This window comes from Euprymna scolopes, chromosome 40 (genome assembly GCF_053919585.1).
Source record: "Euprymna scolopes isolate OS-2025 chromosome 40, ASM5391958v1, whole genome shotgun sequence".
Classification (NCBI taxonomy): Eukaryota; Metazoa; Mollusca; class Cephalopoda; order Sepiida; family Sepiolidae; genus Euprymna; species Euprymna scolopes.
The window spans coordinates 23,996,532-24,013,824 of NC_136521.1; the positions used below are offsets into that span (position 1 = coordinate 23,996,532).

At 35.9% G+C, this 17,293-nt stretch overlaps 1 protein-coding gene across 4 annotated transcripts in view; it reads left to right on the forward strand.

Moving 5' to 3' along the window:
• The window catches only part of LOC145265431 (pleckstrin-like), a 645,465-nt gene that overhangs the window by 432,542 nt on the left and 195,630 nt on the right, over nt 1–17,293 (forward strand). For all 4 annotated transcript variants that reach the window (XM_080121265.1, XM_080121266.1, XM_080121267.1 and 1 more), the window contains exon 5: nt 4,820–4,911. In XM_080121265.1, coding sequence (XP_079977391.1) covers nt 4,820–4,911 — 92 coding nt within the window. The remainder of the gene's footprint in view (nt 1–4,819; nt 4,912–17,293) is intronic.

The window sequence follows — 17,293 nt, forward strand, 5'->3', positions numbered from 1 at the left end:
GGCAGTTTAACAAACCTTAGAAACACAGACCCTAGCAAAAGCAACATTTTTTTTTCGATGACGATTTCAAGCTTTGCGTACTCGAAACAAGTCAACCGACAGTTTAAAGGCTTTAAAATCACTTTCAAACGAAAAACAGAAAAATGGAACCTCCCTGTGCTGGCTACATTAACGCTAAATATACCAGCTTTTAATCCCACCAATAATATAAAGACGTGGTTTATTCAGATCCAGGCCCTTTTCGACGCAAAGCGGATTACGTCTCAGCGAACCAAGTATTGTTATTTGGTTGAAAAACTCCCGGCAGACGTCGTCGAAGAGGTGACTGATTTATTGGAGAACGTACCAGAAAATAATCCATACGATAAACTTAAGGAGGCCATTTTGAGACGGACTGGCTTATCAAACAAGACAATGTTACGCAATCTCTTCACCCAAGTAGAATTGGGAGATCGCACACCGTCGCAACTTTTACGATACATGCGATCATTCCTAGGGGACAACAAAATGTCCGAAAATATAATGAGAAGTTTGTGGCTGGATAAACTCCCAGACACAACAGTACAAATTCTGGCACCCACAACGGAAGAGACAAGCACTGAAAAGCTCGCCGACATGGCAAACCGAATTCATGAAAATCTGAGGAACCGCAAAGTAAACTCAGCACAAGCACAGCCAAAACAGACGAGAGACGACGAAGTAGCCGGACTAAAAACTACGGTCGAAAATCTCACTCGTCAATTGCAGGAATTAATGCAAATAAACCGTTGTTACTCACTTAATAAACGACCTAACTACCGAAAACGAAGTTTTAGTAGAGGTCGAAGCAACACACGAGAACAAGCGAACGAAATCTGTTTTTACCACAAAAAATTCGGCACAGAAGCGAGGCATTGCACTTATCCTTGTTCTTTTAAAAACAAGAACCAGGGAAACGATCATTCCAGCCAGTAGTGACAACAACTGTTGCTGAATTTTCCACTAAAGGTCGTCTATTTTTCATTCGTGATAGTAATCACGGATATAACTTCTTAATAGACACTGGAGCCAAAATAAGCGTGATACCACCGCTACGTAAACAGAAAGCTACTTCACAGTCTTACCACCTCCAGATTTCCTAGCACGATTTAATCTATCAGTAGACATGACTAATCGCACACTGACTGATAACCAAACAAAAGTCGTAATTAAAGGTATCACCACAAGATACCAGTCTACTGGGATTAGTTCTGCCTTACCTGAAGAGACGTACATTCGTCGGCTGTTTCAAAAATACCCACAACTTACTCAGCCATTCAAAGTCACGGATAATATTAAACATAATGCAAGGCATTATATTAAAACGAATGGACAACCCGTCTACGCCACCCTCAGACGTCTGAAGGCGGATAAGTACAAGATCGCAAAAGACGAATTTCAACGCATGTTACAACAAGGAATTATCCGACCTTCCAAAAGTGCATGGTCATCTCCTCTACATATGGTACAGAAATCAGACGCGACAACATGGCGTCCTTGCGGCGATTTCAGGAGATTAAATGCACAAACCGTACCGGATAGATACCCTATCCCACACATTCACGATTTTGCAATCGGACTGCAAAATGCCACGGTATTTTCCAAACTGGATTTAGTAAAAGCATATTACCAAATACCGGTGGCCGAAGAAGATATCCATAAAACAGCACTTACCACACCATTTGGACTTTACGAATTCGTCAGAATGCCATTCGGACTTAGAAACGCTTGTCAAACCTTCCAAAGGTTAATAGACGAGGTTTTTAGGGACCCTCCATTCGTATTCGCATACGTGGACGATGTCCTAATTGCTAGTAGAAACCTCAACAAACATAAACAACACTTGGAACAAGCTTTCCAAAAACTGTCCCATTACGGTTTAAAATTAAACTTGGACAAATGTATTTTCGGTCAGCAAGAAGTAAACTTCCTCGGACATTCAATTGATAAGGATGGTATATCACCATTACCCGAAAAAGTAAGTGCCATTACGAATTTTCCACAACCTACGTCTGTTAGACAAGTTCGTCGCTTCATAGGTGTAATTAATTATTACAGACGATTTTTACCCAACTGTTCCACAATCCTTGCACCGTTAACGTCATTATTGAAGAACAAAACGAAAACCCAACAATTAAAACTGGAAGGATCAGCTTTAAAAGCTTTCCATCAAGCTAAAACTGCCTTAGTCAATTTCACAAAATTGAATTATATTAAGGACAGTGAAGAATCGAAACTTACACTTACAACAGACGCATCAGACATAGCTGTAGGAGCAGTTATACACCAACTGACAGGGGATACAATGACCCCTATATCGTTTTTCTCAGCCAAACTGAGCAAGACACAGACAAAGTACAGTACCTTTTCAAGGGAGCTCTTAGCAATTTATTTGTCAATTAAACATTTTAGACATCTGTTAGAAGGAAGAAACTTTTGTATTTACACTGACCATAAACCGTTAACATATGCACTGCATGCATGTAGATAAATATGGTCCAAGAGAAATCAGGCATCTTGATTATATTGCCCAATATTCCACAGACATCAGATACGTCAAGGGACAAGAAAACATTGTGGTGGACGCATTATCACGAGCTGTAATAACTTCGCTAAATTCCAGTCCGCTGAGTATGGAATTAATTGCACAAGAACAAAAGACGGACAAGACACTCACTGACGTACAACAGAAAACGTCTTTGCAACTGAAGGAAATGCCCGTACCTTTTAGTACAACAACATTTTATTGTGATACAGCAAAAAAACAACCACGTCCATACATACCGTCAAGCACCAGACGACATGTTTTTCAACATTTTCACAATTTATCTCATCCAGGCAAACGAGCCACTGTAAAAATAATAGCAGACCGCTTTGTTTGGCCGAAAATGAATACAGATATTCGAAATTGGACCAAGACGTGTGTATCCTGTCAAAAGAATAAAATACACAGGCACACAAAGTCACCGCTGGGCACTTTCAGTACGCCCGATGCTAGGTTTACCAATATCCATGTTGACTTGGTGGGGCCATTACCCCCCTCAAAAGGACACACCCACATTCTCACCATAGTCGACAGGTTCAGCAGATGGCCAACAGCCATACCCGTGAAGGACACATTGGCGGCGACAGTAGCTGGAACAATACTAAAAGACTGGATAGCGATTTTTGGAGTACCGTCAGTACTCACAACAGACAGAGGCTCGCAATTTCAATTGAAACTCTTCGCAGAGTTCAACAATTGTTGGGAACAACCCACATAAAGACAACGGCTTATCACCCTTGTTCGAACGGCCTCGTCGAACGCTTTCACAGACAGCTAAAAACTTCTTTGGCTACGAGTCTTAACAATGCAGACTGGTCAGATAATTTACCATTAATCCTATTAATGATCCGAAACACGATAAAAGAGGATTTACAAAGTACGCCAGCAGAGGTAGTTTTTGGATCAGCAGTCACACTACCTGGACAATATTTTAATGCATACACAGGCATTTCACCCACAGCTACATTTGTGACGGAATTAAAGAGCAAAATGTCTTCTCTCAAATTTACACCCACCAGGAGGGCTGACAAACAAACATATATGCCGAATGACCTTCACACATGCAAATATGTATTTATTAGGAATGATACAGTCAAAAAGCCATTTTGTCCAAATTACACAGGACCATACCAAGTTTTGGACAGAAGTGAAAAATATTTTACTGTCCAAAGAAAAGACAGGAAAGACAACATCGCGATCAACCGAATTAAACCAGCATACATTGAGGAATACCCTCAGACAATTTCCCCACCAGAACAAATTCCCTTAGAACATGGGAGTCCAGCAGAAAATGATGGGAACATCAAACCTACGACAAAAACAGGTAGGAAAGTCCACTGGCCGAAACATTTCAAGGAATACATTACATATTGAAAAAAAAAATTTTTTTTCTTTTTTCAATCTGGGGGGAGTATTGTGCCAGTTGACATGGTTAAGATTCGGATTAAAAATTGTTATAAAAATAAATACAATTTAGGCGCGCAGTATGATTATGATTATGTTGGCGCGTGAAAAATAAAAAATAACTCCCACGCAAATTCCGGCGTGGCCTTATATATTAAATCGACTCAAAACGAGCGGACGTAGTACAGAGCACCCCACGTGATGTTTCCGTTCAATGGGATTTCACCAAGGACATTTTTCTAAACTTTTCTTCTTAAGCTCGCTGGAGCCGGTCCAAATAGTATTTAAACACACACAAACATCAAATCTCTCTCAACTGCATTCCAATTTGGACGTTCCACGCATGTTACAATCACTCTTCCATTTTCCCCACTCCGCGCGCTTCATACAATTTCACAGGCGAACATTACCTATTGCCTCTCTTAACATGTTTTAACATATGAACAGTTCAACAAAAAAAAGACATTCTCCTTTTTTTATACAAACACTTAAAAAGGACTTCTGAACTCATTATAAAGAGAATTATATTTTATTTGTTAATGGTTGGTTTCTGTGAATAGACCTCCGTTTGTTTTGCATGTAAGTCTTCTTCTTTTTATTTTTATTTATTTGTGAGGAAGTTAGTTCCTAAAAACGCCTGACGACCCCCACAAGCTGAAGAATAATAAGAATTGTCTTCCATGCAATTATTTTTTTTCTTTATGGGTTTAAAATATGTACAACCAAATAAAAATTTAAAATAACTTCACTGCATCCAAGGCATCACTGGACAGGTACAGCTCGTAAGTGATAAAGGCATTAATGAGGGTTTATTATTTTATTTTATTAAACTTTTTTTGTTTGTTTTTGCAGTGAAATAATTGGTGCTATTCAAGAGCCGGGTGCTGGCGTGGAATTAGGGATGCATGTACGGGGAGGAATTGTATACAGAAATTGTTTTCAAGGTAACCAATTTTTTTGTTTTACATTTTTAATCCGGGGTAAGAAAAAAAAAACTGGAAAGCATTTTTTTTTTATTATCTATTAAAATTAAATCTTAATTTCATTCTGAAGTTTTTTGATAAATGAAGATTTAATATAATGTCTATATTAACAAAATAGAAACGATTTTTCCCCTATAACTTCCAACATTATAGGATAATAAATACTTCCTATACACTTTTATGCTCAAACTTTACAATTACTACCAAGCGTGTTCCTAGCCAAAAATGCATGGTTCCTGTTTGATAATTCTTATTTTTTATCTTAGTGGATGTACTCTCTCAAATATGTAATTCTACTGATAGTAGTGAAGGCTTTCACCCTGATACAATTAAGTCCTCTTCTGTAACGCCAAATCATCACTTTTAACTTTCCATGTTACCAATTTATTACTACACTTTCTGCATAGTACATTACGCTCACAGATTCATTTAACAAATGCTCCCTTATTCTTACTAGTTTGATGGAACACCAATAAAAAAACTATCAGTTCACAATACTTGCATGTCATTACATTCTGAAATAGGAGATCATAAAAGCAAACGGCTCAACTTGAACTAATATGGATGGCTTCACCTACCAATAATACGAATATCTGTTAGTTATACATATCGTAATATTTACTAACCTTCCTCATAACACTGAACAAAGAATACAATATTTTCTTTGCCAATAAGCATAAAAAAGAATGCAAACAAATTCTCACATAAAATTATAGACTGTTGACAGATTTCAATCCAAATTTATTTGTTTTCTATTCTTTTTTTAATGTGAATATGGACCATGCTATTTTTTAAATTGCGATTTTCAAGTTACATTCAATTTTGACGATAAATTTGGCTTATTACTTTGTTAGACAAACGTACTGAATAGTTGCACAATATCCACCGTCTACATGTAAAGAGTGGGATTCTAAATAATGTTATTTCAGCATGGTACATATTCACTACGATTAGCTTATGTTTTATTTGTTCAAAATTTTCATGTATTTAATAAAAGAAAACAAATGAAATTAAAGACTTTTGAAAAACCTCGGATTCTCATTATTTTTAAACATAAATCTTTTTAAGCAAAACTGGCTTTGAACCAAATGGATTGGCTTCGACTAGGGCTCTTAATTGATTGTTGTCAACATCCAATAGCCGACCACTATGCTCATCATCTTCAAGGCTCTTGTCGCTGCCACAAAATTTCTTCAACCACTATTGTGCTGTGCGTTCAGTTGTGTTTCCGGGGCAAACACTTTGATGATATTGCAAGCTGTTTCAGCTGCTTTTTAGCCTAGCTTGAATTGAAATAAGAAAATTGTGAAAATTTGCTTTTTTTTTTCCATCTTGTATTCAATGTTCTGAAAAGAAGACATAATTGTTTTAAAATGATTGTAATTTAAACGATTAGATAGAGCGAAAAAAAGCTCTTTTAAATGATATATAAAGTAAAGGTATTATAACGAAAACTTATTTGAAAATACATCATTTGAAATCAGAATTAAAAATTTCAAAAGTACTTTCTTCTCAACCTAATAATTGGTGTCTAATATGGTTGAAATTTCTAATTACGGTTGAAATTTCATCAAAATCAGAGATAGCTGATTTTGCATGAAAAGATTTGACCCACCCACCCCTTTGCATAAAACGATATAATCCACATTACCTAGCATTATGCCTAGTAGCTGTGTTCCAATTAATTAGTTTGAGTTTACTCCACATAAACATATGTAATCATATACACATATGAATATATAAGAAGAGAAATAATACAAATTGTCATTTATGAGAAGACGGTAAAAAGGAATCGACTCTGATGTTTTAACATTTTGTACTCCTCAAATTCTAACAAATATAATTTATATGTTATATAAGTAAAATAAAGCAAAGCAATTTATCCCAAACTCCTGTCTTAAAAATATCAAAAGTTTTGACATCATGAAGACATGGGGGTTGGGGGTTATATATATGAAATCTGGAGATCATAATCAAAGTGAATCTACCAAAAATCCTAAATTTTCATTACATTTAAGCTTTTATTTTAAATCAATTATAAATTAATCACTTGTTTTTATATCTATATGGATAAATCAGTCAAGATTGCTCCCATTCCCTGAACTTAGGCTATTTTAATGAAATAAATAAGAAATGCCTTTTTTGTTTACTTGGTTATTTAGTATTAAATATTATATTTTTATTAGATTTTGTTTAAAAATATTAAACAAATTTTATTTTCATAATACGAATCAGTGGTTAATAAATGCTTAAATATAATTCAACTTTTGAAGGTAAGAAGTTAAATAATATAGTACTACTCTTGATAAAAAGAAACTTATATTTGTCAGTTGTCCGTGTATGAAAATAATTAATTATTCTAGTTAAGCTAAGAATGGGGTCTTATTGTAAATATTAGATAATATTTTTACCGATGCAGCTTAGAACACATGTGCGTTTTTTAGTGTTAATAAATCTAGCATTTCATTGAACAACAGAGATGATTATTCAATGAAAATTAACAGTGACTCTCTTGAAGTATCTATTACCAAAATAATTATTGGATCGGATGGAATATGTTAAATAAAGTGGATTGCAATTCCTTTCTTAGATATGAACACATACTGAAAGTGTCCATGATTCACTGGTTAAACAGAATCTAATATCAATTTGTCAGATGCAAAGCAGTCTACTTTGAGACTCAAACTGACTTTTTCAAAAATATATTTTTCATGGGGAACTACGAACATGTTAACCATTGTCCAGTTAACTTCTGATTTTAAACTTTTTTTTTTCTTGCTTCATTTTCTGCTATTCTCTATTTCATTTTCTGCTATTCTCTATTTCATTTTCTGCTATTTTCTATTTCATTTTCTGCTATTTTCTGTTGACTTCTGATTAAAATATTTTTTTCTCTTGTTTCATTTTCTGATATATATATATATATATATATATATATATATATATATATATATATACACACACACACCAGGTAAATAGTTAAAAACCTAAAAAAAAAAAAAAAAAAAAGTGCTCAATAGTGCTGTAGAGCAAAATATGTTTTTATTACTGTTTTTTGGTCTGTTTGGTTACATATGTTTCCGCTACCAAAATCAAATTAACGATTCGATAGTTTCTTCAGACTTGGCAGACTGCTTGGTGTGCCAAGTCTGAAGAAACTATTGGATTGTTAATTTGATTCTGGTAGTGGAAACATGTGTAACTAAGCATACCAAAAAAAAAAAACGGTAATAAAACCATATATAAATCCAGGCTTAAGATATTCAAAAGTACGAACTAATGAACTCAACAAGGTTATTTAATAGTGCTCGATAACAAGAGCAAAATATTTTTTATTTATTCGAAGGTAAACAGTTATATTTGGTCGCTACAAACAGCCATGTGTTTCAGTCAAAGAGACTTCATCAGGTGACCCTGAAGCATTCAACGCTAAAGAAAAAAAGGAAAAAAGTGAGCTCTTTAAAAATGATCAGAAAGCTTATAAGTTGCAAGCTCTCTAAAAAGAAGGATAAAAATGGAGAAATCGTATTGCAACCTTTTTGGAAAATCGTTCAAACATTAGCAGAACTTAGATCAACAGCTGGATATACATACAATATAAATTTGAAATTATTGAAGCAGGGCATATTTCACCAGAACAGTAGGTTGTTAGTTGGGGGGGGGGGTTGATTTAAAGTGAATTAAGTGGTTTTCAAACATAAATAATAAACAAAATTGTTCCTTTTTACAATTTGACATTGAAAACTACTATCCCTCTATCACAAAAGAATTTTTCGAGGAGGCGATTGAATTCGCAAAAATTCTCTCCAAATATTTCTGAGAATGAGATTGAAATCATCAGAAAGTGCAGAAATACTGTGCTACTAAGCAGTAGTGAACAGTGAACCAAGAAGGACCAAATAGGCTAATTTGGCATATCAGTGGGCTCTGTGGATTCAGCTTAAATAACAGCCCTAGTGGGTTTGTATATTTTATATAACCTAACTAGGACCATTGAGGTTGAAAACATTGGTCTATATAGAGATGATTATAAAAGACTCTAACGGTCCTAAATGCAAGAGAACGAATAAAATCATCCTCAATGAATTTCGGAGAATCAAGTTAAAAGTTTGTATTATTTCTAATATTAAAATAGTTAAGCTTTTGGATGAACCATATAAGAAGGAGAACGCTAATCCATCTATGTCAACCCACTATTTAACCATCCTAAATCTATTATCAAACAGATACCTAAATCAATTAGCAAAAGAATTATTAACAATTCCTTCAAACAAAGCATCTTTAACTCCCACAAAAAGTTCTACAATAAAACCCGTAAAGACTGTGGCTGTAAAAATACACAACTGGAATAGACTGAACCAATACCCTCCAATAGTATACCTAAAATAAACAGAAAAAGGAACTGGTGCCACTAGATCAGGCTGTCCAAAGATATTGTCTTCCTAAGATGAAATGCACCTAACATTGTTTTTTTGTTTTTCTACTTCCTTTTGCAAAACTTATGTTCTGCAAAAACAAAAGCAATAACCACCTATTTCTCCCTTCTCCCTCTCCCATTGCAAAACTCTTGTTCTGCAGGATAAGGAACAAAAACTATAAAATCCACTATAAAACAACCAAACCAAACATTACAAACTAATGATTGAAGATACAAAAAGCTTGAAGAATAAAAAAAAAAAAACTTCTACAAAATAACTGGATGCAACATGAATAGTATTTCCAAAATAATTAGATTCGCCATTAAAAAAAGCCCCAAAAGAGTTGATGTGCTGTAAAACAAAACAACCAAAAAAAACCAGAAAAAGAAATATAATCTGGTTTACGCTACCTTTTTAATATGATTCTTAAAACTATCCTAAGCAATAAATTTTTAAACCGTATCAAAAGGCATTTCCTTCTTGAAAACATTCTATGCAAAATCTTAAAGGAAACTGCCTCAATTGTTTACAAAATCTTAAAGGAAACTGCCTCAATTGTTTACAAAGTTACCATTTCTACAAAAGAAAACCTGGATAATAAAAAATATTATATTGGCATGGCAAGTAACATATTAAGGAAAAATATACAGGACACAAATGCTCTTTTGAAAATCCAAATTATACTATCTACATACTTTAATGAATTAATTGAACAGAGATCATCACCAATTGTAAATTGGAATATGCTTAGGAGAGCAAACACTTGTTCATCTATAAATTCACCTTGTTACATATGCCTTAATGAAAAACTATATATTATGACATTTAGGGAGAGGGATAAGCTCCTAAATAAAAAACATTAACGCTCTATCAATTGCAAACACTATAAGAAATTCCTGCTTAGTAACCTAAATTTAATCTGAAGATTTAGCAACTACGTTAATACATATATAATGTATAACCTAACATGCCATGTGCATACTCTAAATTTTTATGTATTGTAAAACATTACGCTCCGTATGATTGAATGACGCTTACCTTTCTGCTACTCATATACTTCTTCACCTTTTTCACCCACATTCACCAATACTAAGTATCTACTCCTCTATGCACACTTATATAACAATAAATAACTTTATATTTTTATTTCAGAGTCTCCTTCATATTTGTCATGTATATGTATCCTACACGCCTATTTTATGTTATATATGTGCATCCTGTGAATTCTGTACAACACATGTCTATATCTCTGTTTTTCACCAATATTGTAAATGTACACATAGCTATACCCATCCCTTCCTCTAACATAATCTACTTTCATGTTATATATGTATATTTACAAATATATATATTCTGCACTTTTCCTCCCTTCAGTATATGGTTCAATATTTATATAACTGCATGTATGTATATATATATATATATATATATATGAGCTGGAAAGGAGAAAAATGTTTTAGATCCAATAAGGTTTTCTGATCATCAAAACTAATACATTTAATAATTCTATTGTATTTATATTTAACCTCTTATTTTTATGTGTGCGTATATTTATGTAAACGTCTGTTAAGTATATGCATGTGTATATGTACATATACAGACTGGAGGTTTTCCTCTAGGTTTTCCACCATTGCCTTGGATATATGTTCATTTGTTTTCTCTTTGTGCCTGTTATAGAGTGTGGTGTCATCAACAAATATACCCATCTCAGAGTCTATTTTATCAGGAAGGCCATTTATGAATATCAGGAATAATAAAGATCCAAGGATCGACCCCTGAGGTACTCCTGCATTTATATCATATTGTTTAGAACCATCAAGGACAACCTGAATTATTCTCTTATTTAAGAAGGATTTAATTATGTTGAGTATTCGTCCAGTAATACCATAGGGTCTGATTTTCATAAGAAGACCATCATGCCATACCCTGTCAAAAGCCTTATTTAGGGCTACTGCCCTCCTCTCCTCTGCTTTATCCCGTACATGGTATATACGTTCAGAGATTACAATTAAAATATCTGGAATAGTTATCAGGGTTACGGAGTCAGAGTCGGAAGGAGTCAGAGGTTTTAGCTGTAGTCGGAGTCAGATTTCTAAAAGTACTAGGAGTCGGAGTCTAATCAATTTATTTTTTTACATGTTTTTCCTGTTTGGTTTTACCAGTTTTTTCTTTTTGTTTTATTAATTTTACCCCAAACAAGACACATTGCCACTTTGATGTACTGAGCTTGGCCTTTTGGCCAAGATCAAAGTGTAGTATCTGTTCTTCAGATGCGGCACTTCCATTTCTCGTTCTCTTTCAGTGGAGGAGAAATTCTTCACGACTGAGACAATTTTTATTTTTGTACCTTTTCTCCACGTTAAAAAACGACCCTGGTGTCTAACTCTGTCCCGTGGGGAGGCATTGTAAATAGGTACTATCAGGGTCCTAAGTTGCAGGGGTACTATGCAGAGAGTTTAGCAGCAAGGTGTCTATTCACATTACACTTGAACTTCTGCATGTCAGTACAGTTGGGGAAACGAGAACCCGGAAGAGAATTCCAAAGTCTAGCAGTTCTGGGGAAGAAACTATTAGAGTAGAAGGCTTTCTTACATCTAGAGATCTCTATTGTGTAGGGGTGGGACTTTGCTGCTTGTCAGGTTTGATGGGGGTATATACGTTGAGGAGGGGGGTACAAGTGCTTGCAGTTCGTCAGAGCATCCACCAGTAAAATACTTGTAAAACAGGCAGCAGGATGCAACATTTCGTCGGTGAGACATTTCATAACATTTCAGGCCATATCAGGTTGGCAACTCTCTTTTGAACCCTGTCCAGAAGTGAGAGACTAGTAGCAGATGCACCAGCCCAAATGTGACAACCATACTCCATACATGGGCGAATGGTGGTCTTATAAAAGTACAAGATACTTTCAGGCATAAGTAACTTTCTAGCATAGTAGAGGACCCACCTCCTTTGCAGCAGCCTTGGCAATGCTCTTGATGAATCTGTTTCAAGTCATGTTTTCTGTGAATGTTAAGCCAAGGAGTTTGAATGAAGTACTTTCAGGTAATGTATCTTTAGCCATAGCTATTGGTGGTTGATAAGGTTTCATGTAATTATTAAAGGAAACAAGCTTTGTTTTGGCAGTGTTGAACGTTATCATCCATTTTTGACTACAGACTGAAGGTCTTCTAGGGGTTCTGCTATTATCTTAGATATGTGCTCATTAGTTTTCCCCATGTGCCTGCTATAGGGCGTAGTGTCGTCGACAAATATATCCGTCTCAGAGATAATTTTATCAGGTAAGTCATTTATGAATATCAGAAATAATAAAGGACCAAGGATCGATCCCTGAGGTACACCCACATTTATATCAAATTGTTTGGACATATGCCCATTGAGGACAACCTGGATTCTTCTCTCATTTAAGAAGGATTTAATTATGTTAAGTATTCGTCCAGTAATACCATAGGATTTTATTTTCATGAGAATACTATCGTGCCATACCCTGTCAAAAGCCTTAGATATATCTAGGGCCACTTCCATCCTTTCCTCTGCCTTATCCAGTGCTTGGTATATATGTTCAGAGATTACAGTTAGAATATCTGAAGTAGAATGGGCTTGTCTAAATCCATATTGAGTGTCAGATGGAAGTTTAGCAGCTGTAAGGTGGTGGACTTGAGCTTGATTAATTATGAACTCAAATATTTTGGTGAAAAGAAGGGAAGAGGCTAATTGGGTGATAATTTAATGGGTCAGTTCTTTCCCCAGAGTTTTTGTAAACTTGTACCACAGAAGCAGTTTTCCAGCAGTCAGGAAAGCAAGATTCATTAAAGAGTTTAGAGAGAACTAGAACAACCTCAGTAGAGCATTTTTTTAATAGCACAGCCGGGATGAGATCGGGTCCACATGTTTTTGAGGGGTCTAGGTTTTTTTATGATATCATGTACTTGAGAAGGGGTGATTTTCAGATCATCTTGTGTGGTTTCTGTCCACCAAGAAATATCAGAGGGAATAGTTTGCTGGGTCCAAGGTAGAGTTTACGGCAAACTGATGGGCAAGCATGTTAGCTTTCTCAGATGCTGTGCAAACAACCTCATGATTGTTGGTTAGTGGGGGTATTGTTGATTGCCCATTATTTACTACACTATTATAGATTTTCCAGAAATCACAAGTTCCTAATTTCTGCACTTCAATGCGTTTCCTAGTGGTTTCAGTATATTCACTCTTAACTGTTGCTACTTCTTTCTTACAATTACTTCTAGCTTCTATAAACGTTTGTCTGTTTATACAGAGGCAACATGCATACAATAGACTTATCCGGCATAAGCCGAATAAGTCTATTGTATGCATGTTGCCTCTGAGCAATGGTAGCTGTGCAAGTAGAAGTAAACCATTGGGGAGAGTGGAATTTGCTATAGAATTTCTGTGTAGGAACATATGCTTCAATTGCTGCTTTGAACTATTCAGTAGTCTCATTTACGCTCTGTTCTGCAGGAAGAGAAAAGAAATTTCCCCATGGGGCATCTGATGTGATCTCTAATGGCATTCCACTCAGCCTTATTATAGTACTTTATTGTTTGGAACAATTGTTCTTCAACTTAGGGTCAAGAGTTTAGAGTGATGTCTATCATTATCACAGCATGATCAGCATTCCCGAGTGGGCAATGAGTATTCGTTACACAATCCTTAGAAACTGTTATGAGAAATAGATCCAGAATTGAGGCTTGCTGGTCCTAACGATCTGGGAGATGGGTCGGGAATGACTGTCTGTGTCAAGGAATGGGATATAGAAAAGTTATTGATGACGCTACCAGCTGTGTCAGTGGAGTAAGAGAAGCCAAGTCCATTTCTGTGATGGGCGTTAAAGTCACCAAATACATGTATTTGGGCACTAGTGTCAAGGGAGAGTGCTACAACTATGCCGGCTGAGACATGATTGATTATAGTAAAGTCCTGGGTTGATGGAGTGCGATAAAGAAAATACAGGTAGCTAACGTTATGTTGTAAAGTTTATTTAAAGCACATGAAGGCCTGGTCACCTAATTCACGTTTAGATTCTCTAGACATGGGGAGGGTGTTACAAATATAGACAAAGTGGAAGATAATCAGACATGTTAAAGTGGTTAGATGGGATGGAGGAGTGCAAGTTAGTTTCACTTAGTGCTAAAATATCCGGGGAGTTTGCTATGAGAAATGATTCAAAATTATCTAAGTTAGCTCTAAGTCCATAGATATTTATAAATGCAAGCCTCAAGGGAGGAGGGGAATTAGTGTGTGTCTGGTTTGAACGTTTTTTTTTTTTTTGATTGAGCTGTTATTTTATTTTGTAGTTTAAGATCTAGGGTGAGGTGCTAGACAAAACGGATGTGCGTATCCATCACCATGCAACACAAGTAGACCATCAGTCGGCTCCTCATCTACAGGAATGTGGCCTCGGGAATTCCCACTAGAGATGAATGCAGGGCCCCTTTCCATACACGACATTGCACTACAAACATCCCGGTATTATACAACTGATGATAGAACACCCGCTTTAAGCGCTACCAAAGAGTTAATCCTCCTATACTGTCAGTCAGAAACAGCAACCAGCAACTGTTTAACTGATACCTCAAACCTGTCTGACAGCAGTTCAATCATGTTAGCATATATGGTGAACAAGCACCCTGAAGATGTCCAGCTATAGGGGAAAGGAATGATGCAAATGTCGAGGACGATATTCATTGCCCTAGTCAGGAAACAAGGCTAAGCACTGGACATCTCTAATGAGTCCCTGCAGCCGCACCTCTGCTCCTGGCTAATAGGCAAAGAAGGAGTATGGAAGCTGGGCGATAGGCAGAGCCTATCTCTTCCTTAAGCAGTTCAGGTTTGAAAACCAGTGATTTGATCAAGTCACCAGTTCTAAGGAAGGTTGTCGTCAAGGACTGAGGAGGCCTCCCTCCCCCGTTTGGTGCCAAGACGTATGAGGTCAGTGGCACAGGCTTACAAATCAGAGTTTTCCTTCTAGATGGATGACCTGACCAGATCTATGAGTCCATCAAAAGGGTTTTCCCCGTGCCTGGTTTCAAAGCCAAGTATTTCTATGCCCCTGAAGTGATAGTTTGGATTAATAGAGTTAGTATCAAAGAATTAGTATCTGCTTTGAAGTTACACTCCTCAGAATAGGATTGGAAGATGTGGTTACGTTTTGAAAGGAGGTATCTATGAGTATGAGGTAGAGAGTTATGGTTAATATCTACTAGAGTTAAGAAAAGATCAAATATGGTTTGTGGATTAGTGACTAATTGGAAATTATAGTATAAGGATTAGGGGGCATGTCGAAATGTGCTTTAAATGTTAGCTTTTATGTAATGACAATCACCAGTACTTTATCCCATCTAAAAGAAAAAAGATATAGTTTCTTGTTAATGTAGATCACTTATAATCTGGGCACAAACTGTGGCTAATAGGTATCTATTTTATAGATATTGTATAGCGTATAAATATAGGTTAAGCTAATGCATGCTTTAGCAATAGAAATCTATAGATGTTTAGCATTTATCGATTTTTAAAGGGTCAGACTACTAAAGTTTAGGACCGGAAGCTAAACCTTTTCAAGGTACGTGCAAAGTATGTGATTTTATATCAGTTTGGGGAGAAGAGCAATTGGTTTTTTGTCCAGTTGAAATAGGAGAGATGATATGCTTACAAAAATACAGCATGAATATACAATATAGATATACAGGGATTTGGGGAAGATGTAGGAGTATAAGGATTTTTAATGTTTATCATGCAAAACAGACAAGCAGGCGTCTTGGAGCTTCAAAGCAAACATTTAGAAATAACATTTGTGCCAGTTATTTTAGTAAGATACATCAGTAACAATATACATGTGGCCAGTATAGGCCTTATATTTAAACATTGCACTTAGTCATAAAATGATAAATTATGATTTCCAAAAAGAGGGAAGCAGTATAAGTAAATAAGAGCAGGAAAATAGGTTTGGTGAATAAGCAATAACTTAATTGCTTCCTAAGCAGTGGTTTGCACAATTTAGCAGTTTTTTAATGGTTTTGCTTTTATTTATGGAGATTTCTCATATTTTGTACTGTACTGTAATGCTTCCACTTCAAGATATTTTGGTCTATCGCATCATTATAAATCCTGTCTGGGCAGCTGTTTTCGTTTTGGTTGTGATGTCACACAGGATCAATGAAAATTCTGTATGTGAGTAGGATAACAATTGGATTGTAATCTAGTTCCTGAATCTACTAGAATTTGGCAATTGAATTAGACCGGGATCGATCCGGAATTACAATCTCCCCCCCCCCCCACACACACACACAAAAAAAACGGGCATAAATCAATAAGAAGCAACCCATGGAACTATAGTCCTTTATAGCTTTTCCTTTTTTTACGTAGGAATCACCACTTACCAATCTCGGCGGCCACTCGAGGATAAGGGTTAAAGAGTGTACAGTGGGATAATATCGTAGTAATCGGTAGTACTGGAAACTTGTAAAATTGGATTACTTAATGGGAACGGCTCATCAAGAATTTGTTTATGCTGGACTTGAATATGACCAAATTGTATTCAGCTGAAAAGCAGACAAATGGAAGAGAGTTCCACAGATATGAAGTTCTAAGAAAAAAGCTTTATTCATGGAATCTACGTTTAGGTTTAGGTACAGATGAAGAGTGGGGGAAAAGAGGTTGCAGGGAAGAGAAAAGAGCACCCCCCACCCCCACTAGGCTACGAAGTCTATTTTGAACTCTGTCAAGGCAGGATAAAGTCTTTCTAGCAGCTCCTGGCCAGATGTGGCAACAGAATTCCATCTTTAGATGTACCTGGCTCTTATATAGGTAGAGAATTGCATGGTAGTTTCATCATCATAAACGTTTACAAATTATCTTAGAATGTGATTTTGAAGATCATTGATGTAAACTAGGAAGAGATTTGGGCCTTT